This window comes from Somniosus microcephalus, chromosome 6 (genome assembly GCF_052327205.1).
Source record: "Somniosus microcephalus isolate GS21.2 chromosome 6, FLI_Smic_1.0, whole genome shotgun sequence".
Classification (NCBI taxonomy): domain Eukaryota; kingdom Metazoa; phylum Chordata; class Chondrichthyes; order Squaliformes; family Somniosidae; genus Somniosus; species Somniosus microcephalus.
In genome coordinates this window covers 75,517,529-75,542,841 of record NC_140992.1, presented here as the reverse complement: position 1 = coordinate 75,542,841, position 25,313 = coordinate 75,517,529, and the positions used below count along the sequence as shown (strand labels likewise).

At 50.7% G+C, this 25,313-nt stretch overlaps 1 protein-coding gene across 2 annotated transcripts in view; it reads right to left on the bottom strand.

Moving 5' to 3' along the window:
• The window catches only part of si (sucrase-isomaltase), a 205,593-nt gene that overhangs the window by 116,677 nt on the left and 63,603 nt on the right, over positions 1–25,313 (bottom strand). For both annotated transcript variants that reach the window (XR_015078687.1, XM_085990397.1), the window contains exons 15-18: positions 17,425–17,542; positions 9,476–9,647; positions 9,139–9,255; positions 8,825–8,979 (exon numbers count right to left, since the gene is read on the bottom strand). Coding sequence is in view for 1 of the 2 variants with exons in the window: in XM_085990397.1 (XP_085846523.1) it covers positions 8,825–8,979; positions 9,139–9,255; positions 9,476–9,647; positions 17,425–17,542 (562 nt within the window). In the remaining variant the exon portion in view is untranslated. The remainder of the gene's footprint in view (positions 1–8,824; positions 8,980–9,138; positions 9,256–9,475; positions 9,648–17,424; positions 17,543–25,313) is intronic.

The following is a 25,313-nucleotide window of genomic DNA, read 5'->3' as shown; positions in this document are numbered from 1 at the left end:
ATCCTACTTTACCAGTGGAACAACAAGAACAATAACTTGTATTTATATAGTACCTTTAATGTAGCAAAATCTGTCAAGACATTTCACAGAGTGCAGGGGGTGGGGGGGAGTTATGGTCAGGCCCAAGCAGGAACAGGAAGTGGCTGAAGATGCTGGCAAAGATGGGTTTCAGGGAGGATTTTGAATGTAGGGAGAGATGTAACAGGATAAATGGGTTTAGGGAGGGAGTTCCTGAGTGTGGGAAGATTTGTGAAGACTCTGCCACTGAGAGTAGAAAGAAAAGGGGGAGGAACGTGAGGTAGAACAGCATTGGAAGAGGGGAAGAAGCAGGCAGTAACATGGAACTTAAGGAGGTTGCAAAGGGAGGGGTGAGTCTGTAAAGTGATTTGAAGATGAGGACAAGGATTTTAAAATCAATGCACTGAGGGATGGGGGGCCACTGGAGGGTGGCAAGAATCAAAGTAAAAGGTGGAATTTTATGAGGGAAGGGATCTGGCCAGCGAATTGAATTCTGGATGAGTTGGAGCTGGGGATGTAAGAGAGGAGGGCATTGAAAAAGTCAAATCTGGAGGTGAAAAAGGCATGGTTGACAGTTTGACCAGCAGTGGGATTGAGGTGGAAGCAGAGATGAGAAATTGTTCAGATGTGGAAGTAGGCTGTCTTAGTATGGACTCATTGTGGAGTTTGAAACTCAGTTCAGGGTCAAACAAGATACTTAAGTTGCACACTGCTAGGTTGAGTTCAAGTAGGCATCCAGGGAGAGAATTAGGATCACTGCCTAGAGTGCTGAATGGCTAGTGAGAGACAAACAGAATGGCTTTGCTGATGAGTTGTAATGTAGGAATTGACGAATTCCTACGAATAACTGAGATCGACACAGGAGAGCAATTAAACAGGTCTTTACTCAAGGGAGATGCCACAGGGTCTGCCTGGGCAGCCCCGTGGTTTGCGACGTGGCATCATCGCGTTTTCCCGTGCTCTTAAAGGGGCCACGCCCCGTACATGCAAACTTTATATACAAAACACAGTAATGCCTAACACAATGGTGCAGGTTTAGGCTGGTGTTAGAACATCATTAAAGAGAATTATATACAGTTATCCAGAGTCATTCCGTGGTTCTGCCACATGCGCCCCCCCAGAATTCGCTTTAACGGACAAAGTCAAATGGTGAGGGGGTCTGACAAGCCTGTCAGAATGACTCCTGTACTCTCGAGGCGGAGGCTGCTGGGTGGCTGGCGGTTCGGCAGGCGGTCGCACTTGATCTGCTGTAACGACGATGGGTGGCCGACCCCGTCTCGGCGGTTGTGCTGTCTCGATGGGGCGGTCGAGGTCTAACTGCGCTGGCTTTAAGTGGTCGACCGAAATGTGGTCCGGTTTACCACCGACATCTACCGTGAAGGTTTTGTCCCCTGCTTCCAACATGCGGAAGGGACCGATATATGGGGCCTTGAGCGGATCCCTATGAGCATCATGGCGAATAAAAACGTACTCCACCTTGTGAAGCTCCGTGGGAACGTGTGACCACTGCGGCCCATGGTGCGAAGTGGGCACCGGTGCGAAACATCTGGCTGCCTCTTGGTGACTAGCAAGCTGGGCAGACACGGACCATGGCTCTGTCGATGTTGGTAGGAAATCCCCTGGGACTCGCAGCGGCTGACCATAGACAAGCTCCGCTGATGAAGAGTGAAGGTCTTCTTTGGGGGCTGTGCAAAGGCCCAACAGGACCCACGGTAGCTTGTCTGCCCATCCAGCGTCCTGGAGGCTGGCCCTCAGGGCGGCTTTCATTGAATGGTGGAAGCATTCGCAGAGGCCATTCGCCTGTGGGTGGTAGGCTGTGGTGCGGTGTAATTTGACACCGAGTCCTTGGGCCACTGCATTCCAGAGCCCGGAGGAGAACTGCGGTCCCCTGTCCGATGAAATATCTGCGGGCACTCCGAAACGGGCAATCCAGGAGGAAATTAACGCCCTGGCCACGTCCGCCGAAGTAGTGGATGACAGGGGGACCACCTCTGGCCATCTGGTGGTGTGGTCAACCATGGTCAGGATGTGTGAAAAACCATGGGAGGGTGGGAGTGGTCCTACCAGGTCCACGTTGACATGGTCAAAATGTCGCTCCGGAACTGTGAAGGCGGCCAACGGAGCTTTGATGTGGCGCTGTACCTTAGCCTTTTGGCAGACCACGCAGGTGTTGGCCCAGTCGCGGACATCTTTGTGCATGCCATGCCATACGAATTTCGCTGACATCAGTTTCTGGGAGGCCTTCATTCCAGGGTGTGACAACCCATGTATGGCGTCGAACACATTGCGGCGCCAGACAACTGGCACGACAGGGCGAGGATCCTGTAAGGAGACGTCACACAACAGCGTGGCACCTGAATGGAACTTGACATTGGCCAACTGGAGGCCAGTGATGGCCGTTCTGTAAGCCTGGACTTCCGGGTCTGAGGCTTGGTCCGCTGCCATGAGGGCGTAGTTGATGCCCAAATGAACCGTATTGATGGTCGCGCGGGAGAGGCAGTCTGCCACCAGGTTGTCCTTACCGGCCACGTGCTGTATATCCGTGGTGAATTTGGATATGTATGTCAGTTGACGCTGCTGTCGGGCTGACCACGGTTCGGCGGTCTTGGACATGGCAAAGGTCAGCGGCTTATGATCCACAAAGGCGGTGAAAGGACGTCCTTCCAGAAGGAACCAAAAATGGCGGATGGCCAGAAAAAGGGCGAGCAACTCCCGGTCAAAAGTGCTGTAAGCTCTCTCGTTCTGCCGTAGTTGACGGCTGAAGAATGCCAACGGCTGCCACGTCCCGTTCACCCACTGCTGTTGCACAGCACCGACTGCGTAGTCCGACGCATCGGTGGTGAGGGCGATGGTGGCTCCTGGCAGCGGGTGCGCCAGCATAGTCGCGCTGGCTAAGGCACTTTTGGTGTCGGCGAACGCTCAGGTCATGTCATCCGTCCAGTCTACTGGGTTCTTGCCAGTCTTGCCCTTGAGGGCCTCGTACAGGGGCTGCATGAGTAGTGCCGCCTTAGGCACAAAACGGTGGTAAAAGTTTACCATGCCTAGGAATTCCTGCAGGGCCTTTATGTTCTGCGGTCATGGAAAGGATGTCACCGCCTCTACCTTCGAAGGTAAAAGAACCGCTCCCTCTGAGGTGATGCGATGCCCCAGGAAATCAATTTGGTGCAGGCCAAACTGACATTTGGCCGGGTTGATAATCAGGCCGTGTTGGCTGAGGCGTCGAAAAAGGGTGCGTAGGTGACAGGTATGTTCTTCCTTGGTAGGACTGGCAATTAAAACATCATCTAAGTAGATGAAGAGGAACTTGAGGTCCTGCAGCACGGAGTCCATCAGGCATTGGAAAGCCTGGGCGGCATTCTTTAACCCAAACGGCATTCGTAGAAACTCGAAGAGGCCGAATGGGGTGATGACTGCGGTCTTCTGGATGTCTTCTGGATGAACGGAGACTTGGTGGTAGCCCCGGACGAGGTCGACTTTAGAGAACACGTTGTTCCCTGCCAAATGGGCAGAGAAATCCTGGCTATGGGGGATCAGGTACTGATCAGGAGTGGTGGCGTTGTTTAGGCATCGATAGTCGCCGCATGGCCGCCATCCGGCGCCAGGCTTCGGGACGATATGGAGGGGCGAAGACCAGGGACTATTCGACTGGCAAATAATCCCTAACCGTTCCATGGTTGCGAACTCCACCTTTGCGACCGCCAGCTTGCCAGGTTCCAGGCACCGGGCCCACGCGTAGACCGGGGGGGGCCGTTGGTGGTGATGTGGTGTTCCACACCATGTTTCGTGGCTGTGGAGGAGGACGTGGGTCTTGTCAGGTCGGGGAATTCGCTGAGCAGGCGAGTGAACTCATCAGGAGTCAGGAACGCACAGGAGACAGTGCGTGACGTAGTGTTACTGCGGTAACACGGAAGAGAATTAAAAGTTGCTGCGTTGATCAGCCGTCGGCCCCTAACGTCGACCAGGAGACTGTTGGCGCACAAGAAATCTGCGCCGAGGAGGGGCTGGGAAACTTTGGCCGTAACAAACTCCCAGTGAAAACGTTGCCCCCCGAGGCACAGCCCCACTCGCCGTCTACCGAAGGTCCGAATCATTCCGCCATTGGCCGCTTCAAGGGCGGGGACGTGATTCCCCGTCTGCACATCGAGGGTGGATGCGGGTAAAATGCTGCACTGCGCTCCGGTGTCGCACAGAAAACAACGACCGGAGAGAGTATTGGTGATGGACAGCAATTTTCCCGCGTTGCTGATCGCCATCGCGGCCGCGGGGTGCCCGTTAGACCCGTTCCTCGGTGGTCGCAGTGGCAGTTGATGTTGGTTTTTATTTTGAGGAAAGCTGCAGGGAGGGTGGCAATGCTTTGCCTTCGCGCCGAACTGCGCGTGATAGAAACACAGCCCAGCAGGCTGACGAGCTGGGGCGGTGTCTGCAGGGGATGGGTGCCTTGTGGCGGTGCAGTACTGCTGAGTAACAGCGAAAATTTTGTCAGCTTCCGCTGCGAGTGTTGCGCAGTCTTCAGTTTCAGATCTGGCCAGGGCAGTTTGCACCTGTTCAGGCAGTTAGCTGAGGAAAATCTCGCGGAATAGGAAACATTCCCGTTCTGAGCCCAGGAGTGTGAGCATCTGGCTCATCAACTCTGAAGGCTTGGAGTCCCTGAGCCCGGGCATAGCGAGTAATCGACGGGCGCGCTCCGATTTTGTGAGCCCGAAAACCTGTAGTAACCGCGCCTTGAGGGTTTCATACTTGCGCTCCGTTGGGGGGTTTTTGAGGAGGCTGACGATCCAAGAGGCGGTAGAGCTGTCAAGTGCAGAGACCACATAAAGATACTTGGTCTGATTCGCATCGATGTTCCTCAGGGCGAACTAGGCCTTGAACTGAATAAACCACGAGGGCGCTTGCTGCTCCCAGAACTGCGGTAGCTTTAGCGAAATGACATTTGCTTCCATGCTGTGCTCTTCTTCTGTGAAAACGTTCATAAAAACGGGGTCACCAATGTAGGAATTGACGAATTCCTCCGAATAACTGAGATCGACACAGGAGCGCAATTAAACAGGTCTTTACTCAAGGGAGATGCCACAGGGACTGCCTGGGCAGCCCTGTGGTTTGCGATGTGACGTCATCACGTTTGCCCGCATTTTCCCACGCTCTTAAAGGGGCCACGCCCCGTACATGCAAACTCTATATACAGAACACAGTAATGCCTAACACAATGGTAGAGGTTTAGGCTAGTGTTAGAACATCGTTAAAGAGAATTATATAGAGTTATCCAGAGTCATTCAGTGGTTCTGTCACAGTAAAACATTATGGCTGCTCCACAAATTGATATTGGCCAGGCAGTCCCAACAGCACAGCGATAGCCACAGAATCATGGCGGACAGTGGAGTAGTAAATATGGGTATCATCAATGTCCATATGGAAGCTTATGGATAATATCAGCAAGGAACAACACATGAAAGGAATATGAGGGCACCAAGGATGGAACCTTTGGGGCACACTGGAGGTAAATGTCATGAATGGGAGGAGAAGCCATTGCAGGATATGTGTTGGTGGCATTGAGACAGGTAGAAATGAGTCCCACACAGGTGAATTGTGTTCCATGTGTGTCAGCCGTGGCTTAGTTGGTAGCACCCTTGTCTCTGAGTCAGAAGGTTTGTGGGTTCAAGTCCCACTCCAGAGACTTCAACACAAAGATCTATGCAGTGCTGAGGGAATGCTGCACTATCAGAGGTGCTGTCTTTCAGATGAGACATTAAACTGAGGCCCCGTCTGCCTTCTCAGGTAGACGTAAAAGATCCTATGGCACTGTTTCAAAGAAGAGCAGGGCAGTTATCCCTGGTGTCCTAGCCAATATTTATCCCTCAATCAACATCACAAAAGCAGATTATCTGGTCATTATCACATTGATGTTTGTGGGAGTTTGTTGTGCGCAAATTGGCTGCTGCATTTCCTACATTACAACTTCAAAAGTACTTCATTGGTTGTAAAAGCACTTTGGGACGTTCGGTAGTCATGAAAGGTGCTATATAAATGCAAGTCTTTATTTTTTCAGGAGTGATGGAGGAGGATGGTGTGATCTACTGTATCAGAGGTTGCTGAGAAGTTGAAGAGGAGGACGAGAGTTAAAGCACCAGAATCACAGTCACAAAGAATGATGTTGGTGACTTTGGCCAGGTCTGTGCGCATGATATAACCTGGGTTACAGGGAATCAAACAGGGCACAGGCACAGATGGGTACTGTTCCCTTTAAGCTGCATGGCTGCAGCTTCTGCACAGCCAGCTCAGCGACTTTTAAATAGGAAAAACCACGCATGTGCCGTATTTTGAATGGGCCGCGCAGCCTCTTAAAGGGGCCACACACACTAAAAAAAATTCAATGGAACATTGATGCTGATGATTCATTCTAAAATGGGAGGTTAAACATGGGGTGGTACTTGGAAAGGATGGAGGGATTGTTGGCAGGCTATTTAAGGAGCTGGATTATTACAGCAATTTTGTAAGTGGGGGGAGCAATGCCTGAGGAGAGGGAGTAGTTGACGATGTTATTAGCATTGGACCAAGGCGTAGTAATTAAGTGGTCAAGTGCTGAGTTGTGAAGGGTCAAGAAGAAGGTGGTGAATCTCATGGAAGAAATTAGTTGAGTAATGACTAGGATAAAAATAGAGAAGACACCATAAAGTGTTGTGAGGTCAGAACTCAGTTAAAGGGGTGAATTTTAACCCCCAAAAATGGGTGGGGTGGGGTCGGGTGGGAGGTTGAAGAGTTAAAGAACTGAATCCCGACCCCAACCAACTCACTTCCGGTTTTAACAGAGGCAGGACGGGGGCGGGCAGCCAACCCGCTCCCAGGAGGCGGGTCACCCAGCTAAATATTATAATGAGGCTCTGTGCCTCATGATGATCCACCATTTTAAATTTAGCTCTGGTTGGTCGGGTATCCAAAGCCATGTGCCTTTCCATTTACCTGCTGGTCCCAGCATCTCTGCCTCGCCAACCCCCGCAATCAGACACCACCTCAACCCCCAATCTGCCTCCCGACACTTCTGATCTCCCCCCAACCTCCCCCCAAGACCCCCGATCCTCCCACGAGGCCTCTAACACCCTCACCCACGAGGCATCTGAACTCCGATCTGCCCCCCAATGCTTCCGATATCCCACTGCCCTCTCCTCCGATCCACCCCTCGAGGCCTCCGACACCCCGCCACCCTCCCGTCCCACGGAGCCTCCAGCCCCTGATCCCCGTCCGGCCTTCTGACCTCCCGCCTCCAGCCACCAATCTCCTTCTGGCCTTCCGACCTCCCCCCTCCAGCACCTGAACACCCCTCCAGCCTTCCGACCTCCCCCCTCTGGCACCCGAACCCCCCTCCAGCCTTCCGACCTTCCCCCTCCGACACCCGATCCCCCCTCCAGCCTTCTGACCTCCTCCCTCCAGCGCCGATCCCCCTCCACCCTTCCGAACTCCCTCCTCTGGTCCCCAATCCCCCTCTGACCTCCCCCTTCTGGCCCCGATCCCCCCTCTGGCCCCGATCCCCCTCCGGCCTCGATTCCCCTCCGGCCTCGATTCCCCTCCGGCCTCGATTCCCCTCCGGCCTCGATTCCCCTCCGGCCTCGATTCCCCTCTGGCCCCGATTCCCCTCCAGCCTCTGACCAACCCCCCCCCCCCCCCCACCCCCCAACCACACCCTACCAATCCCTCCCTCTCTCCTCTCTTCGGCCTGGTGCAGCAGGCCTATTCACCCCCAACAGTCAGCCAGCCTCTTCCTCTGACTGGCTGCAGGAAGGAATCAGTGCTTTGAAATGCTAATCAGACCCTGCTGTTAAATTTGGTACAGTCTGCGGGAAACCTGTTCTCTCGTGTTTCCTGACTGCTTTCCAGCCCCTGCCCGCTCCCTACCCACCTCCAAATTAAAATTCCAGCCAAATTATCAGCTGGCAGTTGTCAGGGCGATGGATAGGCAACTCCTTTCATCATATTTCTATAGCGTATTAGGATATGACCAACTCCATTGCGGAGCTCAGTAAACGCAGACCAGGTTTGTTCACTGGTAACTGAATGGATTCTGCTTCAACTTATTTTCTTTATGATCCCTAACTACCAAAAGGAAAAGAGAATGTATCCACCTACTTGAGACATGTTAAAACAAGCCCCAGATATGGAAGGAATATGTTATAATGACAAAATGTGCAGAATTCATCCATGCACATCCTATCTATGAACTTTTTCCAGAACAGTTAATTTGTTTGGATCCAATTTTACTCCTCCCCACAGCCCCCCCCCACCCCTCACAAATTTCTGATGTTTTCTTTTCTTTCTGTACCCTGAAACCCCTATGCTGCACAATCAGCTGAGGCAGGCAGCTTCTTCCCAGGTCTCTGACAATTCCATCTTAAGCAGCTCACTGGAAGATTTGCAATAATAGCCTGATGTGATTTCCTGTGGGGACGATTCAGCCCTTCACTCACATCATCCTTAGATGGCGTGGTCCAGTTCATAAGGGTGCAATATGACAGTGGGTGTCAAAACCACGCCAACTGGAAAATCAAGCTAATGAGCAACCCATTCAGCCAAATTGGCATTGATTAGATTTAGATGGATTTCATCTTCCATCTTCTCACTCCTTAAATTAATTTCAACAGAAGTCATTCACTTGAGATCAAACAGTTTAAGCAGAAAGAATACCATAAGGTGCACTGACAATTTCATTGTCCAAAAATTCTATGTCCCTTCAGTGAATTAATTTCACTAGTATGGATTAATAATATATAGATATGGCTTTGATAATCATCAGAATTAATTGATTTTCTAAAGCACTTACTCATGAAGCAGTGGTCGCACTACAGTGTCTCCGTAGACATTAGCCTTGTGAAAGAGTGTGTAAAGGTAAGGAAGCAATGTGTACCGAATATTCAGGTAATGTTTGGAACTGTTCACTAAAAGGGAGTTTTCACCAAAAGTAGCAGGATCTTGAGGCTAAAAAATAAGATTTGTATTGTGAGGAAGAATTCTGTTACCATAATTATAAGTGAAATTTAACCCAACCAACTGTTTGATGAGTTGATAGGTATTTTTCATGATCCACATTTTTTTCTATTGGAACAAAATATTTATTATCAACTTGTGAAAACTTACTGCATATCCCTCAGCATTGTGGTTCCTAGAATATGGATAAAATGCTCCAACCTGCATCCATCTCCTACAAAGTTCTTCAGTCGAATTACCAAAGAAACCACAAATGTCTGCTCCAATCTGCAGAAAGGAAGTACAGGTGTGGTTGTTCAACTTCTCTAGAAGCAGCTAAGCTCTCCATAAAATAAATCTTTGTTTTGATGGCATTTTGTAATCTTGATAACGCACGCCAAATATTACACAGAAAAGATATGTAATTAAAACTTACAGACAACTAGATGAATGCTTCATTCATAGTTTTCACTGCCAACTTCACTTACGTACTCTTAAATCAACTTACATATGGAATACCAAAGAGATTAAACTCTAGCATTCCAGGAATTGCCCATTTGATGTCATTCCAGTTCGCCCCATTATCTCCCAGCCAGTGTCCTGTGTACTTTCCTGACCCAGCAAAAGTTGATCGAGAAAGAATAATACTTCGTTTCCCAGGGAACACACGGTTAATTGCTCTGAAATGTCAAACAAAAAAAGAAAAAAAAAGGACATTTTTGTTGTAGCGTGGGCAGGAATTGATACGTTCGAGTATGATTTAATGGTGAATGCTCATGAATCACACTCATATTTTCTAATATAGCATCACATGATTTTAGCAATGTATTATAATTTACCAATGAATTATTTTGAATTGCTGCTACACCATTAAATTTTACCTAGCTTCCCCAATGGTTCAGGGGGTTTACACAGTAAGTGCCTAAGCAATGCTGACTCAAAATGTCCCAGGTTCAATTCCCACAGTTAGCTGATCTCTGCTGACCTGCAGTCAGGGTGCTATAATTGTTATAATTAACCTCAGTGAACTTGGCTTAGGAAGGAGAAAATCACTGAGGGTTTCAGGTACAGCATGCAGGTACAACAAGCAATAAGGAAGGCAAATGGCATGTTGGCCTTTATTGCAAGGGGGTTGGAGTATAAGAGTAAGGAAGTCTTGCTACAATTGTACAGGGCCTTGGTGAGACCACACCTGGAGTACTGTGCACAGTTTAGGTCTCCTTATCTAAGGAAGGATATACTTGCCTTGGAGGCGGTGCAACGAAGGTTCACTAGATTGATTCCTGGGATGAGAGGGCTGTCCTATGATGAGAGATTGTGTAGAATGGGCCTATACTCTCTCGAGTTTAGAAGAATGAGAGGTGATCTCATTGAAACATACAAGATTCTGAAGGGGATTGAAAGGGTAGAAGCTGAGAGGTTGTTTCCCCTGGCCGGAGTGTCTAGAACTAGGAGGAATAATCTTAGGATAAGGGATAGGAAATTTAAGACCAAGATGAGGAGGAATTTCTTCACTCAGAGGGTTGTGAATCTTTGGAATTCTCTGCCCCAGAGGGCTATGAATGCTGAGTCTTTGAATATATTGAAGGCTGAGATAAATAGATTTTTGGACTCTAGGGGAATCAAGGGATATGGAGATCGGGCGGGAAAGTGGAGTTGAGATCGATGATCAGCCATGATCTTATTGAATGGCAGAGCAGGTTTGAGGGGCCGTGTGGCCTACTCCTGCTTTTATTTCTTATGTTCAGCTACTGATCACTGTCCACTGACCTCTGTTGGAAGTGCACAGGTACTAAGTTCAAGTGCAGACAGAACCTGGCTTGGCTGTCACATCCCCAATAGTTCAATAGATTTCCAGAACTCACTCTCAAGATACATGGGCCTTGAAATTCTGTGGGAATTCTCCCATCTCCTGCTTAACTCTAGTAGAAGATCAGAGGAAGCCATTTTCAGTCATATACACCATTTGTGCTGGTCTCCAACCAGAGTTCGGCGGGAGACTGGGAGAATCCTTACAGAATGTCAAGGCTATGATAGTAACAATTTTGATAAGAGTAGTGCAGGGCACCCAGGGAAGAGTCAATGCTTTAAGGAGAAAAATGGCAAAGAAAAGAGAGAAAGGAACATTTATAAAAGTTTTTTTGAAATATGGAAATTTATTGCTCTTCTTCTCTGCATCAAATTCATTTTGAAGTACTATCTAAAGCCAATATATATTGTTATTTTTCTATCCACTCTGGCAGTATAGAGCCAGTCACCACTGGAGTGAATGCTATCTTTTGAAAATACGTGAAGAACGTGGGTTAGGCCAGAATTTCTGATAATACATTGAGCAATTTAAAGCTCCAAACTGAGAAAGAATAGCAATTCAAGAGCACAAGCTGTTTAATTTAATTGTCCCAAATGCCCCAGTTACTTTCATATGGTTACACAAAGAAGTTTGTCTGTCCTTTTTTTCCAAAATGTTATTTTAAAAATAGCACAATACATACAAGTGCGACTGGTACATTGTGTATGGATATGTGTACTGATTTTGAGAGAGAACAAAGGAGAAGTTTGGAGGATGTTTCTGTGCTGTTAGGACATGGAATTACTTAGATGAAACAGTGGTGACAACAGGATCTGCATTAGCTTTTAAAAGGGAAGGGATCAATATTTGAAAAAAAAAAGGATATGGGGATAGGATAGGGGGATGGGACTAAGTGGCAAGCTTTTTCAGAGAATTGGTACAGTCATCATAGACCGAATGGCTTTCTTCTGTGCTGTAGAATTCCATGGCCTAGACATTCAGCTGCATAGCACCCATTGTTTGGGCGCTATAGATGCCGAATTGGGATCAAAATGGAGTCCAAGCAGCACGCACACACTTCGTGACTCCATCTTGGTGAGGGCGGTCAGGCAGCTGTTAGGAGCGTGCACTGGAAGTATGGTAAGTAGGCAGATCGTGACGTCAATCAGTGTGCAATGCTGATTTGATGCCAGCGCTGCCATTTTCGTCATCATCGCTGGAGCTAATGCCTTCTCTTAACCTCGCACAGCTGAACACGTGTTCAACAGCAGGAAGGATCCCCTAGCAGCGATATTTAAAGGGATCATCACCAACTTTCAGGTAACTTGCTTTTTCATTTCTATTGGCTCTGTGTTAGTTTGGGGAAGTGTTTGGAGCTTTCTAAAGTTATTTAAAGTTGGTGAGGTGACAGGGAGTGGTGCTGCAAGTGGAGAAGGCCTTGCTACTGACGTCAAGGGTTCTGCTCAGACCACTTGCTCCCAGTCATGGGTGCTCTAGTTCTCATCCCCCTTGGCCTGCATGACAAGGAGATGGAGCAGAGGCAGCAAAGAAGAAGACAAGCTGCTCGCAGAGGGAGGAGGAGGAGGGGGAGAAGGACTCTCAGCAGGAGGCCTTACCCACCAAGGGTCTTCCGAGAGCAATTTTATTACTTCAGCCTTATGAAGGAGGTGCTCACAGAACTCTGCCAACTCTTGCAACCAGACTTGCAGCCTCACACTAGGGCAAAGACAGTGCTGCCAGTGGCCGTGAAGGTGACTGTGGCCCTGAATTTCTTCACATTGGGATCCTTCCAGGCTGGAGCAGGCAACATCTGTAACATCTCGCAGTTTGCTGTTCACTGCTGCATAAGAGATGTGACAGACGCTCTTTATGCCAGGAGAGGAGATTTCATGGTCTTCTCTCTGACCAGAGAGAAACAGGCGGAGCTTGACTTGAGTGGACTTCACCATGGTTCGCCATCGACTGCATGCACATGGCTTTGCGGGCACCCTTGTATATAAATGCTGAGATGTACCGCAACCACAAAGGTTACAACTCACTGAATGTGCAGTTGGTGTACAACCATGCTCAGCACAGCATTATGCTGAATGCCCGCAGTCATGATGCTTTTATTCTGTGCCAGTCCGCTGTTCCCCCAGTCTTTGAGCCACCATGACAAACCAGAGACTGGCTACTGGGAGACAAGGACTATCTCTTGACCTGGCTCATGACTTCGCTCCGCAACCCAACCACACAAGGCCACAATGAGAGCCATGCTGCCACATGAAACATCATAGAGCAGACCATTGGGGTGCTGAAACAACAGTTCTGCTGCCTGGACCACCCTGGAGGAGCCCTACAGTATTCACTGAATCATGTGTCCCGATTCGCTGTAGTCTGCTGTACCCTCCACAACCTGGCCATCAGGAGGGCACAGCGTTTGCCACTAGGGATTGGCCACCAGCTCAGGAGCAGGAGGAGAACGAGGAGGAGGAGGAAATGGAAGAGGAGGAGGAGGAGGAAGCCAAAGAAAGGAGGCAACCCAGACAGTCCCTTTCTGGCCGGGATATCCAGGATCGAATCATCTGCCTGTGGTACCAGTGAATGCAATCCCAATTCCCCATTCAACATGAGTTCCACACCTTACTTTCCCTCTGTTACTGACCATCACGGCGTCTTCTTGGCCACAATGCTGCAATAAAAGCCACCACAAAGCAAACTTTCCAATCAGACTTTACATAACATTACATCAAAAGATCAACTAATCATTTGTGCATTTCCTTAGTGACTGTCTTGCTTGTGCCTTTGCCTATCCTAATGCTCCTACACAGTGCTACCCCAGTGGCTGCAGCATGGCTGGTGGAAGGCTGCTGGCTATCAGTGGGGGAGACTCAAGATGACGTTGCAGGAGAACCTTGAGGAACTCTGGGCCTAGTAGGCCCAACTTCGGACTGCACCTCCTTGGCATGGGCGGCAGCAGTCTGGGCTGGCTGGCTGACAGGCAAGAGCAAGGGCACTGGTGAAGTGGCAGTGGTGGGAGGACAAATGCTGTCATCCTGAGAGAGGACAGTAGAGTTGTCCTCCATAGATCCATTGCCACTCCCCAGGGGCAGCGCCTCAGCAATCCTAGTAATCTGATGGAGTACAGACTGCTGGACTGCTGTGACACCCTGCAAGCCCCTTTCAGCACTGGTAAACCCAGCCATGATGGCAGCAGTCAGTGCTTGTATGACTTCAGTCTGAGCTTCCAATGCAGCACTCAGATGTTGGGTGGCTTCTGCTTGTGCTGCAATGGAAGCTGAGACATCAGCCATCAGACGCGGCATGATGGTTGGGTCCACAAGTGCATTAATGGATCTGCCCACCCCTTCCACACTGGAAAGGATGGGCTCCAAGCTCTGCCCAAAGCCCTGTGCAAGGCTGGAGCTGGACTCCTCCATGCTCCTTGACATTGCATTCAGGCTTTCTGGCAGGCCTGCCAATACAGCAAGCATTTCATGAGCGTACCCATCAGCGTTCTTCTGTAGGCTGCCCCATCAAAGTTTTCATCTGAGTCCTGTGCAGCAGAACTCGTGTGCAACCTCGACCTCTGGGGAGCTGGCACCTGAGCTACCCTTTCCCTGAGCTACCTTTCACTCATACCCGGCGACTCACCACGTGCAGATCCCCAGTCTACCATATTCTCTAAAGTACGCGGACTGCCAATATCTGAGCTGGCGGCTGGGAGTGTGAAATCGAGTGACGATGTTTCTTATTAACTCTCCTCTCGCTCTTCATGTGGACCCACTGGCTAGGCAGGCTGGATTTCTTGGGTGTCTGACATGAGAAAGGCACAAGGGTAGGGTTGTTGTGAGGGCTTGGGGGGAAAGCAAGAGGTTTATGCTTGCACCATGTGCATATTGTAAATCAGAATAGATTGTGGGATGAAGGGGAAGTGGGATGTGAGAAGGAGGATAACTTATGAGGACACTCCCATCTTCTATTCTTTCAGCCCCGCCGCTGGCCATGGGCTCAGCCTTGCCCCTCCCAAGGATGGCCAGCACCATCCCCTCCAAGGTAATGCAGGGGAGCCTGTTCCCTGCTGGTTAAGGTCTGCTGGCGTCGGTTATGTGCCACCTTTTCCTGCAAGAGAAAGTAAATGGGATGTAATGTTTGGGCGATGTGCTTGTCATGGTTGAATAGCTGACAGTGTGTTCAAGCTGTGAAATGTGGGTGTGAGACTTGCTACAGTGTGTGCGGGTGAGGTGAAGCTATGAATGTGAAGTGTGAGTCATGCTTGGTAGAGATTTTTGGTAGGTAAGTGATGGGGGTTTGGTGCATTGAGCAGTGTGTGGGGCTAGTGATGGAGATGGTGGGATATGGCATTTGAAGATGAACTCACTGACCTTGACCACATGTGTGAGGTCGTTAACTTCTTCCTGCACTGAATCCAGGTCCTTGAGGCTATACAGCTGACATTTACCACAGTGGCTATCTGCTCCCACTGCAGTCTCGCCTCTTGCCTGGAGGGCCGCCTGGCCCCCTGTGAAAAGAGAACCTTTCTCCTCGAGTTGACCTCCTGGAGTAAGGCCTCCAGTGCTGCATCCGAGAACCTTGGAGCTAAGCGATCCCACAACCAACGGATCAGATCAAAGTTCTGCAGTTCTGCCACATCCAGTCGTGAATGGAGGCAGACAATTAAACAATGAATGGAAGGAGGAGGCTCCATGAATATCTCCATCCTCAATGATGGCAGAGCCCAGCACGCAAGTACAAAAGACAAGGCTGAAGCGTCTGCAACCATCTTCAGCCAGAAGTGCCGAGTGGATGATCCATCTTGGCTTTCTTCTCAGGTCCCCACCATCCCAGAAGCCAGTCTTCAGCCAATTCAATTCACTCCATGTGATATCAAGAAACAGCTGAGCGCACTGGATACAGCAAAGGCTATGGGCCAGACAACATCCCAGCTGTGGTGCTGAAAGCTTGTACTCCAGAACTAGCCGCACCCATAGCCAAGCTGTTCCAGTACAGCTACAACACTGGCATCTACCCCACAAACTGCTCATGTATGTCCTGTCTATAAAAAGCAGGGCAAGTCCAATGTGATGGAAGGTGATGTCGACAGTGCTATCAAGCAGCACTTATTCACCAATAACCTGCTCACCAATGCTCAGCTTGGGTTCCACTAGGACCACTCAGCTCCAGACCTCATTATAGCCTTAATCCAAGCATGGACAAAAGAGCTGAATTCCAGAGGTGAGGTGAGAATGATTGCTCTTGACATCAAAGCAGCATTTGACCGAGGGTGGCATCTAGAGGCCCTAGTAAAATTGAAGTCAATGGGAATCAAGGGGAAAACTCTCCACTGACTGGAGTCATACCTAACACAAAGGAAGATGATTGTGGTGGTTGGAGATCAATCATCTCAGCCCAGGACTTCGCTGCAGGAGTTCCTCAGGGCAGTGTCCTAGGCCCAAACATCTTCCGCTGCTTCATCAATGACCTTCCCTCCAACATAAGGTCAGAAGTGGGGATGCTTGTTGATAATTACACAATGTTCAGTTTCATTCGCAACTCCTCAGATAATGAAGCAATCCATAACCGCATGAAACAAGACCTGGACGACATTCAGGCTTCAGCTGATAAGTGGCAAGTAACATTCACGCCACACAAGGGCCAGGCAATGACTATCTCCAACAAGAGAGAGTCTAACCACCACCCCATGACATTCAATGGCATTACCATCACCGAATCCCCCACCATCAACATCCTGGGGGGTCACCATTGATCAGAAACTTAATTGGATCAGTCACATAAATACTATGGCTGAGAGGTCAGAGGCTGAATATTCTGTGGCGAGTGTCTCACCTCCTGACTCCCCAAAGCCTTTCTACCATCAACAAGGCACAAGTAAGGAGTGTGATGGAATACTCTCCACTTGCCTGGATGAGTGCAGCTCCAACAACACTCAAGAAGCTCGACACCATCAAGGACAAAACAGTCTGCTTGATTGGCACCCCATCCACCACCTTCAACATTCACTCCCTCCACCACCAGCGCACCGTGGCTGTGTGTACCATCTATAAGATGCACTGCAGCAACTCGCCAAGGCTTCTTTGGCAGCTCCTCCCAAACCCGCAACCTCTACCACCTAGAAGGACAAGGGCAGCAGGCACAATAGAACACCATCACCTGCAAGTTCCCTCTAAGTTACACACCATCCTGACTTGGAAATATATCGCCGTTCCTTCATCGTTGCTGGGTCAAAATCCTGGAACTCCCTCCCTAACAGCACTGTGGGAGTACAATCACCACATGGACTGCAGTGGTTCAAGAAGGCAGCTCACCGCCACCTTCTCAAGGGCAACTAGGGATGGGCAATAAATGCTGGCCTTGCCAGCATTGCCCACATCCCAGGAACTAATAATAAACAATATACAAACCACCTGGTATTGGGTGGTTTCTATAATGGGTCGCTGATCTTCAATACCAGTTTTACGGCCAGGACGCAAGATAAAAATCTACCCCGTGGTCTGTAACTCTATCAGAAAAGCTTAAAATTTGGATCGGGCCTCTGTCTCCAGAGGACATTTTGTGGTAACATATATGAGTTCTGATTCAGGGGAACAATAAAATCATTGACCAACTCTTTTGCATCGTAACACTGACTCACCTCAACATTAAAATATAATTTTGCATTTAACGCTTACTGTTCAGTAGCAAGTATCATTGAGTGTCCATAAAGGCTGTGAAGATCATAATGCATTCCCTCAGTCTGTTTGGCATCCATGCAAATGGTCTTGGAGTACATCAGTTTATCAAGAATCCCTTCAAAATAAAATATATTAAAAGGATAACATATAAAGATTGTACCCACAACTTTGGGCACATTTTTCCTCTAAAATGGTAACGGCATAAGCTGAAGAATTATAGTGCAAATTTCATTGTGTATGGATTTTATCTCAAAAGCTTATTTTTGATTCAGGTATGCAACAAAGTATTTCCCTATAGATTAGGATCTCTCACTCTCAAGTCTTAAAAGCAAATCCCATGCAGCGCTGCAGAAAAGTTACTAAATATTCCCCACGTAATTTTTCCACTGGCATTAGTCCAAACTGACAAGTAACAGAGAACAAGGTAGAAAAAGCTAACACAAAACCTATTTTTATAAGGAAGGCATCAGCCTATTGAGACAGCGACTTCTCAAAAGCAATGTTTTGACATGCCAGCAAAGGCCCTGAGTTAAAAATATATACACAAACCTGGAAGAAAAGTTTGACAAAGACCAACATAGCTAGAGAGAAAACACGAGCACTGGGTAAGTTCAAAAAGTGTTTGTAGCTGTGTGAAGAACAACCTAGCTGCCAAAACTTGGAGGCAAAGTTCCCTCCAACCATTTCCCCAATAGTGACTTTACTCTTACGATACGAGAGCCAAAGGATAAGTAGTAGTTCTGGAAAATGAAGATTACTTAAAAGGTAAACAGACTTAAAATGACATGCTGAAAAGAACACTACATTTAAGACTACTTTTCTTTGTATGAAAACAAACTCAACATGTTGGTTTTATGAGCCAAGTATTTTTTACCTAAGATGGTGCCTAAATGTTGTTACAGAATGATGGAAATGTAAACATTTTTGAAGCAAAACATGCAGAGTTCAAGTAACAGTGAAGTATAGAATTGATTCAAAGAGGATAGCCTATAAAGCAATCATAAGGGTGGAGAAATTCCCCTCCTTTGAGCCCCCTGTGGGGGGCGCTAACGGGGTGCAAAGGCCTTTTGGCCTGGCCGCGGCGCTGCCCAAATTCCGCAGGAGGTTAGCGGTGGAGCTATCGGATTGCTGCCCGATCTCATGTGCCCAGAGATCATGACGTCAGCTCTGGGCGCATCGTGCTGATAGCGCCCCGACAGAAAAACTCTCCTTCGCCTCCTGTAGCCGCGCTGGGTGATGGCAGCGACTGCAGCAGAGGACGCGAGCAGGGCCGCTAGCGGGGCGGAAATTAAAGGTGAGGTGGCCAGCCTCTCTGAAAAAAATGACAGCTTTTTTGAAAAATGTTTTTTTTGCACCGGGCATGAGGTCCGTGCCGTGATCGTTCAGCCCAGCCCTCTGCTTGAGGGCTGGGCTGATCGCATGGCACCCCTGCTCAGCGGTGCTGCAGGTAAGTAAAAAAAAACTGCAGAGTTCGCAGCGTGGGGCCCTTCCCTTCAATTCATGAAAGAGCCCCTGCAATGCGTCAGCGTCACGCGGCCGAGTGCGTGGCGCTGTTGTGCCGTGCGCCCTGGGTTGCAAACTTCCCCCCTTCTTGCGCTCCAAGAAGGAAGTGGAGTGCTTGATTTAGTGCTCCACTTCCCTCTTGGAGCAAAAAGTGGGAATTTTAGAAAGGCTGGAAGAGGTTAGCGCCTGGCGCTAACTTTTCCAGCTTTTCTGATTTAGCGCCCCAAACGGGGCTTGAGGGGAATTTCTAGCCCAAAAGTTTATGGCAGTGCATTGACACAAATGATGAAGGGCTAAATTTTCACCACCTGGGCAGTAATCTGCCGGAATGGATTGCCTGCCCATTGTAGAACCTTTCCAATATACATCTCATTGATAACGACTGTGACTGACACAGATTCAACTTCACATGCCAGGGTCCTGAACTCAGCTGTACTGCTGTGAAGAGGCACAGGCCTAGAAATTGGTTTTGCCCTGAAAACGGGCGTGGGGATCGGAGGACTGCAGGCAGCACGCGGCCATCGTGCTGCCTGCTCATTTCTTTGATTGTGGTATACAGCCCAGTGCTGAACACGCTGCTGAGATGCTGAATGCTCAACAGGGGGACCAAGTTCAGGCGAGACTAGCACCAATTAAAGCTAGCCTGCACTACTTAAAGGCAGTCTGCACCTAATAAAGGGGCAGTGCATTCTGCCTGCAGCAGATCATTGAACTGGCTGGGGAAGACAATGGAAAAGAACAATTAATGATGGCACCAAGGTTCTCCGATGCAGCACTGGAGACCTTGGTGCAGGAGGTCAATAGGAGGAGAGAGGTCCTCTTTGCACAGGAGGCCCTCAAGGCAACAGAGCAAAGTGCAGTGGGAGCAGATAGCCACTGTGGTGAATGTCAGCAGTGTAGTCCCGAGGACATGGACGAAGTGCAGGAAGAAGTTTAGTGACATCACACGAGCGGTCAAGTTCAGTGAATTCAGCTTCAAAGCCATATCCCACCATCTGCACCACTAGCCTCACAAACTGCTCAATGCACCATGCCCCCATCACTCACCTACCAACAACCTCTACCAAACACAACTCATACCTTACATTCATAGCTTCATCTCACCCTCACACACTTACCACTGCTGCAAGCCTCACACCCACATCTCACAGCTTGTGCACATTGTCAGCTATTCAATCATAACAAGCATATCACTCAAGCACATTGCACCACATTCATTGACACACTTCCCTTTCTCTTGCAGAAAAAGGTGACGCATAACCAGTGTCAGCAGAACCTAACCGACGGGGGGCAGGCTTGCCTGCATCACCTCATCCCCATGGAGGAGATGGTGCTGGCCATTTTTGGGAGAGGCATGGGTGAGCCCATGGCCAGCGGAAGGGTTGAAAGAATAGAAGATGCCGGTAGCCAGCCGGATTTGTTAAAGGCAAATTGTGATTGACTAGCTTGATTAAGTTCTTTGATGAAGTAACAGAGAGGGTTGATGAAGGTACTGTGGTTGATGTTGCACATATTGACTTTCAAAAGTCTTTTGATAAAGTACCACATAATAGACTTGTTAGCAGAATTAAAGCCCATGTGATTAAAGGGGCAGAGTCTAAGTGCAGAGCGTAGTGGTGAACAATTGTTTTTCAGACTGGAGGGAAGTGTGCAGTGGTGTCCCCCAACTGCCGGTGTTGGGACCACTGCTTTTTCATGTAAATATTAAAGACCTGGGCCTAGAAATTCAGTTGCGTTCGCAAGCCGTTAACGCCATAAGAGGGGTAGATTTCCAGCGCTAGGCACTTAGCGCCCGGGCGCAGGCCGATCTGCGCCTACGCCCAACTTCAGTTGACATTTAGCGCCGACGCAAAGTGTTTGCGCCCGCTCAGCTGCGCGCGCAGCTTATGACGTCATTTCGTCGTGCAACGCTGTTTGTGCGCCCCAAACCGGAAATTCAGTGGCGCCCGCCCAATGTGGGCGTGGCGCTGTTAAGAACTGTGAAGTGGAACGCAGCAGAGGCCCTGCGGGCCTCGGGGAGCGCTAATTAAAGGGCACTTACACTGAACTATAAAGGCCAGCCATTTTGCTGCAATGACTTCAGTGCTTTGGATTTCTGTACAGAGACCAAGGAACAGACCTTACTGATTTGGGACAACATAGGAGAGGTATTTTTGGCTTCTGGCCAGAGCTTGGAAATTTGACTCTTGTGATTTCACTGTTTGCAAGTTTATTATGGGGGCTGCATGGGGTTCCAACCCTCAGTTCCAGCATTATGTGCGAAGGGCTCGCAGACGCTGTGTGAGAGGGGCAGCCATGCCTAGACGCAGAGGGGCCATCAGGCGTCGGCAACGTAGGCCTTACCCACTCAGGGAATACCGGCAGCAGGTGTCCTATCTCACCATGACTGCCGCGCATTGTGTTAAGAGGCTGCGCTTCAGAAGGGAGGTGGTTGCAGAGATCTGCCAGCTGCTTCACAGAGATCTGCGTCCACAGCTGATGTGCAGGACCTCTCTGTCGGTGGAAGTGAAGGTCACGGTGGCTCTGAACTTTTATGCAAGCGGCTCCTTCCAAGCCGCTGCTGGGGACATAGCGAACATCTCCCAGTTCGCCGTGCATCGCTGCATCCGGCAGGTCACCGATGCCCTTTTCGCAAGGAGACACCAATTCATCTCCTTCCCCATGACCCTAGAGAGGCAGGAGCAGCGTGCAGTCGGATTTGCCAGGATCGCCGACTTCCCCATGGTGCAGGGCGCCATTGACTGCACGCATGTGGCTATGCGGGCACCTATCAACAATGCCGAGGATTACCGCAATCGGAAGGGCTACCATTCCCTCAATGTACAGCTGGTGTGTGACCACAGGCAGCGCATCCTAGCTGTCAATGCCCGCTTTCCAGGAAGCAGCCACGATGCATTTATCCTGCGCCAGACTACTGTGGCTGACATGTTCGAGGCACAGCCTCCACCAAGGGGATGGCTTATTGGGAACAAGGGCTACCCTTTGTGTACATGGCTCATGACCCCGCTCCGCGCGCCCAGGACCCCTGCGGAGGAGGCATACAACGAAAGCCATCAAGCCACAAGGAACATCATAGAGCAAACGATTGGCGTCCTCAAGCAATGGTTCCGCTGCCTGGATCGTTCCGGGTTCCGGTGGATCTCTACAGTATTCGCCGGATAGAGTCTCCCAGTTCGTCGTCGTTTGCTGCATGCTGCACAAGCTGGCTATCCGCAGGACTCAGGCACTGCCACCTCACGTTGGACCACCACCTCAGGAGGACGAGCAGGAGGACCATGAGGAGGAGGAGGAGGAGGAGGAGGAGTACCAGCCCAGGAGGGAGCCACAAGGTCCAAGGGCCGTCCGCCGGCGGCTTATTGAACGACACTTCTAGGCCCCCTGTCAGGGAATGGCTTGTGGCAATGAACGCACCTGAATGCAGCCGCTCCGCAAGCCCTCAGCCGGTTAATGCAACAACCACTTGAAACATGACACCTGGACAAGCTGAATAAATAAAAAGCTTTATTTAACAAACTCAGGGCCCTTCCCACATGAAACAGAGAAACAGACAAGACCCCCAAAAAACAGTCAAAAACATATCTCACTCCCACAACCTGGGGAGGAATAACAAAACTTGTCAATAACATTTGCCTTCATCCTCGGCCTTCCCAAAATAAGCCCCCCCCCCTAGAACACAAACACCCCCATATAAAAAAATCAGTTGGCAACACACTCCACTTGGTGTGCTGAGAGGGCGAGTCGTGTGCAGGCTTCTCCGGCCCCTGCCCGACCTGTTGCTCCGCCTCAACCTGGGACCTGTGGGTGTGGCAAGGCTGGGGGAAGGCTCCTGAGGGGCACACTGCGTGACGGCAGATGCCCTTGGAGGTCGGCCTAGACGAGGTCCGGCCCGGGAGGGGCCGGCTGCTGACTGCTGCAGCTGTGGCTGGGCAGCATCAGTCTCTGCATCAGCTTGTCGCACCTTGGCTGGGGGAGTGCCAGTGGCGGCTGCAGCAATGGGGGCAAGCTGGCTGATGCCAGGCGCTCGCTGGTCGCCAGAGACACTGGCACTCGGCCGGGCTGGCACTGCAGCAAGCGCAGCAATCTGGTGGAGGCCAGACCGCTGTGCTGCAGCAGGGCGGCGGGTGCCCTGGCGATGCTTCCGTGACACCGCGAGTGTGGCAGAGGTGAGTGCCCGAACTGCCCTGGTCTGTGCCCGCATCAGATCAGCCAATGTCTGCACGGCACCACTCATGAACTCGCGACTCGCGTCCTGTGCTGCCGCAAGTTGGTCGACACCCCTGGCCTGTGCTGCCGCGAGTTGGTCGACACCCCTGGCCTGTGAGTCCCCGAAAGCGGCCACACTATGAGCCAGGGACTCAATGGCCTGAGGCATCTGTCCCACAACCCCCATGAACTCGTTGTGGCGCCGCTCCGAGGCCGCGGACATTTCATCAAGGAGGCGCACCTCCTGGGCGAGGACCGTCTCCGGACTGGAGGGCGGACTCTCCCTCTGGGGAGAAGGCCGCCGAGCTGCCCGACCCTTCCCGCGTGCCTGGACGCCACTGGGCCCAGCAACTGTCCTCCCCTGCAACACTTCCCCCCTCTGGGGAGAAGGCAGCCGTGCTGCCCGACCCTTCCCGCGTGCCTGGACGCCACTGGGCCCAGCAATTGCCCTCCCCTTCAACACTTCCCCCCTCTGGGGAGAAGGCAGCCGTGCTGCCCGACCCTTCCCGCGTGCCTGGACGCCACTGGGCCCAGGAGCTACACCCCCCTGCAACACTTCCCCCTCGCTCTCCTCCAGGCAAGACGTCTCCCCTCCATTGCCATCCCCTGGCGCAGATGAGGGTTCCCCCGATGTGCCGCCTTCCTCTTGGTCCTCGTCGTCCTCCTCTTCTGAGGGACTGGCACTCTCAGCTTCATGGACCTCCTCCTCACCAGCTGAAAGCAGGAAGGCACAAGAGTAGCTTTAGAGTGAGGACAGGGCGTCAGCGAGGGAGGCATGAGTGGTGGCATTATGCGCATTGGTCGGACAGTGGCAAAGGATGTAGATCTGAAGCGCAAGGGGAATGAGAGAGGTCCAAACGGTCATGTCCTTACCATTGGGGCCCAGCACAGGGTCCGCATCACCAATAGCAACGGGGCCAACCACCCGGCCATGCATGAGTCGAGCCACGCGCTCCTCCAGCTCACTGAGCTCCTGGAACTGGGCACGGCCTCCCCCGGTGACATTCCGGCTCTTCATATTCTGGGCCAGCTTGGCCTGCAAGAGAAAGGACGGCCTCTAAGTGCAGTGTGGTGCCCTGTTGTTGTGTGCACTGCCTCCCATGGTGGAATAGCTTGGCCAGTGTGGTGCCCTGTTGTTGTGTGCACTGCCTCCCATGGTCGAATAGCTTGGCCAGTGTGTAAAGTGCAGAAAGTGCTATTGATGATCATGCCAGTGCCATAGCTGCGGGAGGAGGGATGGCCATTAGGCCTTTGAGGTTCCTTTGCCCATAATGTGAGGTGCACATGCAAGGATGAGGAGGACACTGGAAAGGCTACTCACCTTGACCAACCGAGTGAGGTCGTTGTACTTCTTGCGGCATTGGTCAGCAGTCCTGGGGACATCGCTGGTGGCTGACACCCTGTGGGCGATTTCCCTCCAGGCTCTCCTGAACTGCCTCCTGGGAGCCTTCTTGCCACTGTCCGGGCACAAGATCTCTCTTCTCTTTTCCAAACCCTTAAGCAGCACCCACAAAGCAGGCTCTGAGAAGCGCTGCGCTCGTTCACGGGCCTTCTGCATGGCTTCAGGCGCTATTTGGGTCCACCAGCAGTGTTGAGGCCTAGCTGCAGGGCTCCACTATCCAGGGCGTGGCAGCAGACAAAGTCGACCCTTCCCCCTTTAAGAGCTGGCCGGCGTCAGGGTGCCTGCTGTCAATCAAAACATGACCGCACCTGCGCTGCGCCCGGCCTCGGCGTTATCAGTCCGCACCGCTGGCTTAGCGCCTAAAGATAGGAGTGCAACGCCAGTTTCAGCGCTCACCCAAACTCCTTGGTCAAATCTACTGAATTTCGGCGAAGTGGCCTACACTTTCCGGCGGGCGCTAACTTTAGCGACCGCCCGACTTTAGCGCCCCAAAAGTGGCGCGACTGAATTTCTAGGCCCTGGGGGGGGTAAAATTGTGTATCGCTCATTTTGGGGCGCTAATATTGGCCGGGCGCATAATTTAGCGCCCAGCGCTAATTATCGCCTCCGGCTGCAAAATTCGCCTCTATCGCCCCTGGAGGTGATTTGAGATCTAAATCAAGCGCTACACACCTCTCTTAAAGTGCAAACGTCGGGGAGCGAGGTGCTAACTCAGAACGCTACCGATGTCAGTTACCATGGAAGCCAGGCAGACTGGCGTCGTCCAGTTCTTAAAGAG